Here is a 12,090-nt window from a genome sequence, read left to right on the forward strand (position 1 = left end):
CGTTACTATTATTGATTATACTTTTTTTTAATTATGATATTATAATTATGTTATCCAGACATTGAATGAAATAAAAAGATTATTTTGTGAGAAAACTGTAAATCAAGGCAAAACTCATTGAAAGTTGTTCCTCTTTTTTCCATTTTTGTACTAAAAATTCATTTCTACATAAAATTGAAAATAAAAGAAATCTCTAATGACCTTGATCTTAACGAATATTATTCAGGATATGATCCTGAACAATATCCAAGAGGTTTTGGTTGAACACCATGCGTAGTGCTAATATCGGAATTACTGTAACTTTCAAGCCTTATAATTCGAAAAATACTTCATGAAAAAATATTTTATTATATATGTATAGTTATTATATTATTATATATAAGGTGTACAACTTTGCTTCCGCCGTTTTTTTCCGAAATTTGAGGCTTTATTGTAAAAAACTGGTTATACATTTATGATTCAAAGTATTGTCCATCGCTGGCCACTACTTTCTCCCATCTTTCGGGTAGCGTACGAATTCCGCGTCGAAAAAACTGATCATCTTTTGAGGCTATCCACGAATCGATCCAATTTGTTACTTCTTCATAAGACCGGAAGGGCTAGTCAGCCAGGCCGTGTGCCATTGATCGAAACAAGTGATAGTCAGAGGGAGCAACGTCTGGAGAATACGGCGGGTAGGGTAGGACTTCTCATTTCAATGTTTCCAAGTATGTCTTGACTACTTTCGCAACATGGGGTCGAGCATTATCATGCTGCAAAATCACTTTATCGTGTCTCTCGTTGTATTGCGGCCGTTTGTCTTTCAATGCTCGGCTCAAACGCATCAATTGCGTTCGATACCGATCGCCTGTGATTGTTTCAGTCGGTTTTAACAGTTCATAATACACTACGCCGAGCTGGTCCCACCAAATACAGAGCATGACCTTGGACGTCAAAATCACCGTTCTTGAAGCGTTGAAACCACTCACGACACGTTCTTTCACTAATAGCGGTCTCACCATAAATATTTGAGAGCATTCGATGAGCCTTAGCCGCAGATTTCTTCATATTGAAGCAAAAAATTAAAACCCCCCCCAAATGACGAGAATTTGGCTCGTAAACTAACATTTTCAATCGAGAATAACTTTATGATGCAGACACAAATCGACTAATGTTTCTATAGGGTTATGTTAACAGATGCCCAAGTTTATTGTATGACGTCTATGATCTATTTATTTCGACCACCACTTACCGCTAAAGCCATCTATTGGAAAATGGCGGAAGCAAAGTTGTACACTTAATATATAGTGTTTTGAAAAGTTCTCGAGGTACTACAAGAATATGCAAGGAAAAATAGGGAATTCCGTTTAAAAAATACAAAGTGACATTGCTCTGACCATGATGACGCCAAGGTCAGAATGATTTACTAAATAGATTATTTAGAACCCCACAACTTTTATCTGAAACGTTTTTTTTTCTAAAATGCTTTCCGAGATAAAAGGGAGGGGGGAGGTAGGGTGTGATGAATAGTTAAGACACCCTGTATATTATATTAGTTTATTACGTCATCTTATATTAATTTTTAACGCGTTGAAAATGTTATTGTAATAAATTTATTAAACAAAATTGTCCATTTGGCTTAACTTTTTTTTTATATTTACCATGATCTTGCAGTATCCAATTGATATTTTAAGTATTTTTCGCGTATTCAGTATTTCACATAACATACATTTCTTGATTTCACCTTGTATACTTCGATTCCATCATCATATCATTTTGACAGCATAAGTGCTTGTTACAAGCAATTTATAGATAGTGGATCGCATGAGCTCTGAAAAATTTTACATATTCCGAAAATCATCGAAAAAAAAAGTGTAACAGTCTATCCATGATGATTGTTCGTATGTATAGTCAAGACTTAAAAAGGTTGCAATCTATTTTTTTAATGGGAACATTTGGCCCTGACTATATATATATGTATATATATGTACGTACGTATATATATTATATATTATGTATTTTTATTATATGTATGTGCATGCATGCGCGCGCGTGTGTGTGTGTGTGTGTGTGTGTGTGTGTGTGTGTGTGTGCACAGAGGATATTTCTTAAGTAAGATCCGGGCCACATTGGGGGCGTAGAATTGGGAGGAATAAAAACGTCTTATACATACGCACGCACGCACGCACGCACAAAATATGAGTACAGGGTGGATCATTTTAATGTTGCATTCCAAATATCTCTTTTCGTACGTCTTTTACAAAATAAATGTTTTACATGAAAGAGGAACGTTTCGTGAGAAACATATTTTGAGGTAAATAATAATAACGGAAGCGCAACCTTCTTATCTTCGATAACTTTGACCTTGACATATAGTATGTTGTCAAAGTCATGACCCTGAATAACCTCCAACAGGTTTTAGCCGTCGCTCGTTCTTTGTTAAAAAGTTATTAACAAAAAAAGTTTGAAAAAATAATTTTATTTCTGCTATAATATTGTATAATATTGAAAAATATCAAATGACAATACTGTCAAATGAATACTGAATATCTTGTATGTGTAACAAAAATATAGAATTATTTAACGATTCCAACGGATATAATTTACTTATTATTTTTAAAAAATGTTCAATACGCTTGTCAAAAGTATAAGTATAAAAAGGTTAAGGGGGAGGGGGAGAGGAGGAGGTGAGTCGAAGATGAGAGTTGTGCGTCCCTTTGCAGGGATGAGAGTCGAAGATGAGAGTTGTACGCCCCTGAAGCAGAGGGGAAGGGGGGGTGAGAGTCGTGCGCCCCTTTGCAAGGGGGAGCAGAGGGGGAGAGTCGAAAGCCACCTAAAACCTGTTGGAGGTTTTTCAAAGTCATGACCTTGACGACATAGGTCGACGACAAAGTCGCGATCTTCAACTCTCACGGCATCCCCTGTAATGCACGACTATCAAACATATTTTAAAGCAGGTAATTTTCGTGTTACATAGTTGAACTTCTTTTGTTAATAACTTCTTAACAAATAATGAGTGACGGCTAAGACTTGTTGGAGGTCATTCAAGATCATGACAATATATGTCAAGATCAAGGTTATCGGAGCTTCCATTATTATTAATATTAACCTATTTTGGTCATATTTTTTTTTTTACAGGAAGAAAAGTATGAAGATCTTTCTCTTTTTTAAATGGAATTGTGTGATGTTTTTTATCATAATGTGATTCTTCTAATATGCCCACTACATGTGCGCGCGCGCGTGCACACCTTGCTTTACTAAGCCGAAATCATCAAAGTGGATAGCCGCGTTTGGCACATAACGTAAACAACGTACAAAGAAAAACAACATGAGTTCTTAATCACTCCTTATATTATATTCTTTTCTGTGCGTTATTTATGTTATGTCTGATGGATGACATAAGATGACATAAGGTGTTACGACAATGTTTGTGTGGTGGCCTTGAAGAATAGCGCGACCAATCAACGAACTTCGCGATAATAACGACGATTGGTCGCAAATGGCCACGAAAAATTCTATATAATGACACTCTTCGCAGAAGCGTGCTCAGATTTTCACGAAGCGACACAGACATTAAGTTAAGACATTACGAAGCGATATAGCGATGCAAGCCGACTATTTTCACAAGAGCAAGATCGATATCTCGCTTTTATAAGTGTACAAGAAATAAAAACGTAAAACGTATATATTCATTGGTTTATCTCTCAAAATTCTATATATAAAAGTATTAAGATATAGATATAATATAAAAAAAATCAGTTTACGAGATATTTTATATTTTATTTTGATACATGTTAACACGAAATATTAAATCTCTCTAAACTATTGTTTGATAATTGTACTTTAATAATTTTATAAACGTTATCATGAGCTTAATCAATTATATATAGTGTAAAGAAAACACAATTGCTTATTAAAAAAATTATCCTTGCCTACATAGTCACATCTTTTATATACAAAATAATTGAAAAAATTATATTATATAAAAAATCACACAATTCCATTTAAAAAAGTGGAAATGGCCTTCATATATTTTTGGTGCCTGCATATGGAAAAGAAAAACTACATCATCAAAATCTAACGTCAAAAACTACGTCATCAAAATATGTCTCTCTCGAAATCGTTCCTCTTTCATCTAAAACATTTTTTTGAAAAGTGTAGAAAAAGAAGATATTTGGGATGAAATATTAAATTGGTCATCTTGTATGTGTAACAAAAATATAGATATATTTATAAGAACTTTTTTTATGTAAAACATACCAATAATATACCTATTTGCGTAGAGGATTGAAGGATAATATATTGCGTTATTTTTTAGTGCACTATGTACTGCAGCGATATTAAATATTCCTTTGCTGGAATGAGCTCTGATGTCATATACTGCTATTTCATTTTGCTGTCCACCTCGCAAGCTAACGATTTTTGTACTCGGCGATGGCATTAATTCATATATGTGATTCGTATTGTTATCTGATATATCAACATAAATATTACTTAATGTTGCAAGCGGACATGCACCTTTAAGTCCCATTCCAAAAAATTTTCGTATCGACCAATCCTATGCGAATTAAAGGCGTGAATAATCATCAAATATATAATTTGTAATAATGACATCATGTAGATCAACTTACCTGATTCGCATCTACCATTGTATCATATATCAAGGAAACAGTTTGTCGCAGTTCTAAAGATGTCATCGTACAGGCTACGTTACGACATATTGAGCGAAAATGTATCCCAATGGAATGATAATTTGTATTATGAATATGCGCAGAATTTAACAACATAGCTAGACCTCTCTAGAAGAAAAGACAAATGATTAATAAATTAATATAATGAATTAATATATGTAGTAGTATGATATATAATTTGTGAATACCTTGGAGTCGCAAGGTAATAGTTTTTTAAATGGTGTTAGATTCTCGGTACACACTATCTCTCTCGGTAATGACGAATAACGCAAATTACTAGAATTTACTGGTCTATCTGTAACACTAGTGAGACGGAAGGTAAACTCTGGCGACATGCTATTGGAGGTGTCAACAAAATTCAGAGACGCACAGAGTAATCCAGCTAAAGCATTTGTTAGACCTTTCCATTCCTCCTCTATGCTAGGAAAAAAAATATAACATGTTATATACTATGCTTTATTTCTTGCACAGTTGAAATTGTGACACAAGTGACCAAATATTTTTTAGTTTAATGTTTTTGTGAAACTACGATATATCAAAATTAAATTCAAACCATAGAGCTAGATATCGAATAAGTTCAATCATATGATTGTTGATCTTATAATATCTCAAATTCAATTGCTTTGCAATATAATTTTTGAGATTTATGGATACTACATATAATTATCACTTATTGTTAGTCCTAGAAATTTTATATTTTTTGGTACTATCTCTTACTTTGTTATGTCTTTATTGAACCAAGCAATGACTTCAGCACCAGGTCCAGCATCGTGAAAAGGATATCCCCACTTTTGATAATTCCACAAACCTTCCGTTAGAGTAACATGCAATTCGTCAACATTATGACGACCTATAATTTCACCCAATCCTCTTGGAAAAAGATGTGAATGTTGAACTAAAAATATTATCTTTTTTAAATCACAATAAGTCACTCTTTGTTTAGTGAAAAAGAAAGTTCAATTATTATTAATAACAATAATAAGGTAATCGGATATAACAAGGGCATATATTCAAAACATCCTATGTGCTATTTATAAATAATTACATGATTAATTCAACAGATAACAGTAGTAGTTCGCATGCAGATTATCCGTCTAATTTGATTGTATTAATTTATTGCTTAATTTGTCCATTCTGTTATCGTTAATGAAGCAAACACAGAATGTCGTGATATATTTTGTAGATAGTAATTGTTTTTTATAATTACCAAAATGATTATTAATTTTAATAGTTCATGTTATTGTAGCTCTATATTCATATTTTATGACATTATTATACATTCAGTTTTTTATTTATATTTTTGTCAAAACTTTTATGTTTATTGTTTATAATCAAAGAGAGAAAACTCTTTGTAAGGTAGAACCAATATGGCCAATCTAGGCATACCGAATGTACACACATTGATTGTAACATTTTTTTTTAAAGAAAAAGAGGGAAATGTATACTTAAGTCATATTGGATACATATGTACCCAGTATGTGCGGAATGCTATTTTTTTTATCTTTATTGCAGCTATACATAAAGATTTCAATGCCTCATACTTTTTATTAATTCAGAAATATTCCCTCTGTTCACGCTTTATCTGTGTGTATTTGTTCATATTCGAATTTAGCGCACGATTATTTGTCACTAGAACTCAGGGGAACAACTCGCTTGGCAATCACAACGGTAGGTGGCGTTATACACCTTGTTCATTTCCGGTTCGAACGAGTCCGAGTCCGAACAGAGCGAGCATGTGAGATTTCACTGCATTTAAAATGAAATATAATAATTGTTACAAGTTATTACAAGGTCTATTCATTCGCAATTCAACATTGGTCCTTGGAACAGATCGAGAACTCAAGCACAGTTCTATGGTCCGGATAAAAAACGCATTGACAGCAACGCGAGCAAATCGGCAAGATACGATAACCAAGATATTGGAAGAGATCTCCGCCAGTTTACGCAAAACGCGTGGTTATGTGGAGGCAAAGCTCACACGACTGAGAACAGCACAGATTGTTTACTAATATATATAATAAAGTAATATATATAATAAAGTAATATATATAATAAAGTAATTGAGAAAGGAATTGAACTTAATCGAAAACAAGATAAGGCTAGACGAGTTAGAAGAAATATTATATCGAGATTATGAGGCAACTATTAGAAAAGGTAAGTGAATTCCGAGGACGATACGCAGGAAAAAGAGGTTTTCGAGCGGAAATATTTTGAGATCAAATCTTTTTTGAAGCTCTAAAAACGCCATCGGGAAGTGTTGAAACAAGTAATTCCGACGCAATCATGCAATTGTTACAACAACAAATCGAGTTAATGCAGCAGTTGGGACGCAGTTCGCAAAGCGATGCTACGGCCATGATACCTTCAAGCGAGAATGGTGCATTGGCGGCCATACTTTCGCGTCAAACAAAAGATTCTCGATCATGTCGCTAGTGCCGCGGGATAGGTTAATACAGACGCCAGAGTCAAATTATCCATCATTAAGCTTCCGCATTTTGGTAAAATCGAGGAATGAAAGAGTTTCTCGGATAGCTTTTGTTTTATTATATACGATAAATCGAATTCATCTAGTATAGAGAAATTTCAATATTTAGTTTTGGCTATTTCGGGCGACGCTAAAGATAATAGAATCTATAGTTAACGAGTCAAAACAATGTTACGGCGTGGGAATTATTACAGCAACGTTACGACGATCCTAGGTCGTTATAGAAAAGGCATATACATTGCTTATTCATGATGCTTACGGTAACGAAAGAGTGAAGACTGCAGGAGCTAATTGATTATACTTCCAGATATTTGAGAGTATTAAAGGTGCTAGGATCTCCTACAGAGGCCTGGGACGAACTTGTTTTGCATATGATGGACACCAGGACACCTTGATATAAGAATGCTCCGAACATGAGAGAAAGAAATCAAATCAAACGAGAGTGCAAAGCTGGTTGGATGTTGGAATTCTTAAAAAGACGATGAGAGCGAATCGAGTCATGGACGAAATAGAAAAGACTATCAAAGAAAGCAAACAGTAAGGGGGAACCTTGGCGATAAATTCCAAAACTAAAAAAACTTACTCTTACGGCTTCTTTAAGTTCAGGTAAGTGTTACTTTTGTAACAGAATTACATATATTTTTGCAAGAAATTTTGCAAGAATTATCCATAGCTGATCGAATCAAGGAGGTTAGACAATTGAAGTTGTGTATAAATTGTCTAAAAAAACGACCATTATGTGAAAACTTGTAAGCTGGAGCACTGCAAAGAACGACGGAACACGTTGTGTCACTTACCGAAAAATAAAGCTTCCCAGACAAAGTCAGGAGTTACAGAATCCTTGAATAAATCGAGCGCCGAGTAACCGGCTAATAGCATATCCGGTTATCATTCCGCCAAACAAATCCAGAACTCGTCAGGTATTATGATTGAGATGATCCTATGAAATGGTTTTAGCGCGTTGTTACGAGTGTTTCTGGATAGCGCGAGCGAAGCGAATTTTATTATACAAGCGGCACACAATAGAACAGGCTTAAAACGAAACAATACTATGGGATTTAACGGAAGAGAACAAAATCTATCATACGTGCGAGATATATTAAATCGAAGTGTTCTAGTTTTTTAGAAATTAATTCTCAATGTGATTGTACTGAGAATAATAAAAAATTTGTGAAGAAATAGCTTGCGAGCGGATGAGGATTCCGAATAATCTCAACCTAGCTGACTCTGAATTCTATAAAATTGGTCCGATTGATATGCTAATCGGCGCGGAATTTTTCTAGAAACGATTTACTAGAAACAAGCACGATCGAAATTGGCGAGAGTCAATTAATTTTACCAATTAAAATATCAAATTCGATGGCTAATGATCAATTCAATGCCGTCAATTAGTCTGAAGATTCAAACTTGCAAGCAAAACGTGTTGAGTGTATTGACTTGTTCATTGAAAAACGTAAATTCATTAGACAAAGATTTAGAGAATTTTTGGAAATTAGAAAATTAAGACGATAACAAGACACGAGGATTATCAGCAGACAACAAGTATTGCGAATTATAGAGCATTATCCAAGCAAAATTCATAATTAGGTTAGGTTGCCAGAAGGTTCGCGAGAAGAATACGTTTATCGGTAACAATCAAGAAATTGCTATAAAGAGATTAGAATAATTGGAACGCAAGCTTAAAGGCAACGAAATGTTTCACGATCAATACATCAAATTTATGTCGGAATATATATTGGAAGTACAAATAAGTTTCCGCCGTTTGCAAAAGATGGCGCTACTAATAAACTATAAGTTAAAATTGTTTGATATAAAACGATATATCGTAAGATTGGACATCTAGCAACATCATAACCTTGAAATATTAGCGATTTTGTATCAGCATCATATATTTTTTTTGTACGAAAATGTCGAGTTTTGAGCCGAATAAGCGTCATTTGCGGGAACTTTTGATTTATTTCTTTAATTTGAAGAAATCTGCAGCTGAGGCTCATAGATTGTAGAAGCATATGGTGATGCTGCCTTAAGTGAGAGAAGTTGTCGTGAGTGGTTTCAAAAGTTTAAGAACGGTGATTTGACGTCGAAAACAAAGAACGTAGCCGAAAGTGTACGAAGACGCGGAATTGGAAGTATTATTGAATGAAGATTCGTGCCAAAAAGAACTTGCTCTTACATTAGGAGTGACTCAATAAACAATTTCATATCGTTTGAAATCATTGGGAATGATTCAAAAGCAAGGGAATTGGGTTCCATATGAACTGAAGTCGAGAAACGCCGATTTTTCACCGATTTGTGAAATGCTGCTTGCCAGGCATAAACGAAAGGATTTTTTTGCATCGTACAGTCACTGGTGATGAAAAATGGATCCACTACGGTAACCCAAAAAAGAAGAAATGGGGATCACCTGGCCATATTTCAATATCGACAGCCAAACCGAATATTCATGGAATAAAACTCATGTTGTGTATTTGGTGAGATCAGCTTGGTGTCGTGTATCATAAGTTGCTCAAATCGAACGAGACCATTACTGGGGCTCTCTACCGAACACAATTGATGAGATTGAGCCGAGCACTCAAGGAAAAACGCGCCCACTATTACTCCAGGCATGACAAAATTATTCTCCTGCATGATAATGCTCGACCACATGTTGCGGCGCCGGTCAAAATCTACTTAGAAACATTCAAATGGGAAGTTCTACCCTACCCGTCGTGTTCTCCAGACATTGCTCCTTCCGACACTTGTTTCGCTCGATGACGCATGGCCTGTCTGAGCAGCACTTCACATCATATGAAGATACCAAAAATTGTATCGATTGATATCGATGATTGGATAGCCTCAAAAGATGAAGCGTTCTTTCGCGGTATCCACATGCTACCAGAAAGAAAAAGTAGTGGCTAGCCATGACCATTACTTTGAAACATTATGTACCGTTCTTTCACAATAAATGCTTAATTTTTGATAAAAAACGGCGGAAACTTATTTATACTCCCAATAGAATGGAACATATATCGATTATGCCCGAGCCAGTTAACAATTCAGAAACTGTGTATCTTCCTTATCATGGCGTACTCAAGCAAAGTAATAGTAATTATGCGTTGTTTTCGACGCATCAGCAAAGAATAATAAGGACGTGTCTTTGAACGATGTACTACTTTGCCCGGTGATAGGATTAAATCTTCACGAGTCTTCTCCATTATTCTGACTTCGTTGGTCCTATCATGTTACTCAATAAGGGATGCGATAGAAAGATATGTAGTCATGTTGCATTGTTTATTTGTTTTGCTACCAGAGCGATTCATTTAGAAGCAGTGATTTATCGACGACAGCATATTGCGCAGATTCGTAGGTCGATGGGGATTATTTCGTAAATTTGTAGTGACAACGCCAATTAATTTTGTGGACGCCAAGCGAGAATTAGAAGAATTATACCTTATTCACTGAATGAATAAAGGTACAATTCTTCTAACTCTTGACGGATCAGTCGATGGTGCAAGAAATGGATGTTGAATGGAATTTCATTTCGCCATACTCTCTACAATTAGAAGGTCTATGGGAAGCTGGAGTGAAATCCTGTAAATACTATTTGAAATGCGTAATGGGCAACACTCTGTTTACATTCGAGGAGTTGTCAATTTAGTCCAAATGGAAGTCTCAACTCAAGACCTTTATCACCTTTGTTATCAGACCCGCTGGACCTGCAACTGTTTATCCCTGGTCACTTTTTTATAGGCGAGCCATTAATGGGCATTTCTGAAACTGATGTATCCGGCGTCCGAATACGTAGCCAATCTCCATGTCAAATGGCAAGCATGATAAGAGAACCTCAAGATAAACAATCTCATATTGATACAAGAAAATAATCTACGACCAATGAAATGGCGAATCGGATGAGTGATTGAAGTATATATTGGTAAAGATGACTTGGTATGAGTTGTTACCTTACGCACTATTAACGGCTAACAACTAAGCGATCTATTTTCAAACTCTGCAAATTTCCGATAGACGTCACGTTAGCCAAAGAAGATTAGTAGTGTCTTGATGGGCGATAAATTCACGCTTATCCGTTCATATTCGAATTTAGTGCGCAATTATTTCTCACTAGAGCTCAGGAGGATAATTCAATCGCAGTGGCGGCGTGTTGTATGTCTCGTTTCCAGTTAGAGAGAACGTGTTCGATCGAGTCCGAGTATAGAGCGAGCATGCGAGATTGTACTACAATTTAAAGTGAAATATAATACTGATGAAATATAATAAAATTCTACTAAACTACCGCAGTAATATCACGAGTTAAATTGACCAGAAATTTAACAATTTGATGCTTTTTCGCATCTTAAAATGGTCTTAATAATACTGATATAATAAAATAATTTTTGCAATAAGAATTAATTATTTATAGATTTTAATATGTCACTCAACATTATTAAGATCTAAGAGACGAAGTTCTAAGAGACGAAAAAGCATTAAATTGTTAAATTGATAATTTGTAGTAGTTCAATAGAGTTTGTATTTCAAGACAGAAAATTCATTTTGGCGCGCATTAAAAGACATATCTCAGTTAACCAAGCGTGATTTAGCATATTGAAAATATTCCAAAAAGTCTTCTTACGGATTTTCTAAAATCAAACAAAAATAGAAAATACCAAGAACGATTGAGAATATAGCAATGTCGTTGGTACGCAAAGTAATACAGTGTGTTTCTTGCTACTCTTTTATTCCAATCAAAATTAAACAATTTTAGACTCTTTAATCTTAAAATTAATTACAAAATGGAGCGGACATATAAGAGTCAAGCGCGATAGTTAGAGATAAAAAAATCTTTTTATTTCTGACGTTCTTCTTATAAATTGACAAACTTTTCAGCTTTCTTCTGAGCCATCAATGTAATAAATCTTCTGTTTATTTCTCAAATCTCTTATGAAAAATATTGTGAATATT

The 12,090-nt window shown here is 34.7% G+C and overlaps 1 protein-coding gene across 1 annotated transcript in view; it reads right to left on the reverse strand.

The window, feature by feature from the left end:
- LOC108689985 (GPI transamidase component PIG-T) overlaps positions 1–12,090 on the reverse strand; it is a 55,394-nt gene that overhangs the window by 19,371 nt on the left and 23,933 nt on the right. Inside the window, exons 2-5 of the mRNA XM_018197009.1 lie at positions 5,388–5,565; positions 4,859–5,090; positions 4,611–4,778; positions 4,240–4,537 (exon numbers count right to left, since the gene is read on the reverse strand). Of these exons, the coding sequence (XP_018052498.1) occupies positions 4,240–4,537; positions 4,611–4,778; positions 4,859–5,090; positions 5,388–5,565 (876 nt within the window). The remainder of the gene's footprint in view (positions 1–4,239; positions 4,538–4,610; positions 4,779–4,858; positions 5,091–5,387; positions 5,566–12,090) is intronic.

Source organism: Atta colombica, unplaced genomic scaffold, assembly GCF_001594045.1.
Source record: "Atta colombica isolate Treedump-2 unplaced genomic scaffold, Acol1.0 scaffold29, whole genome shotgun sequence".
Taxonomy (NCBI): Eukaryota; Metazoa; Arthropoda; class Insecta; order Hymenoptera; family Formicidae; genus Atta; species Atta colombica.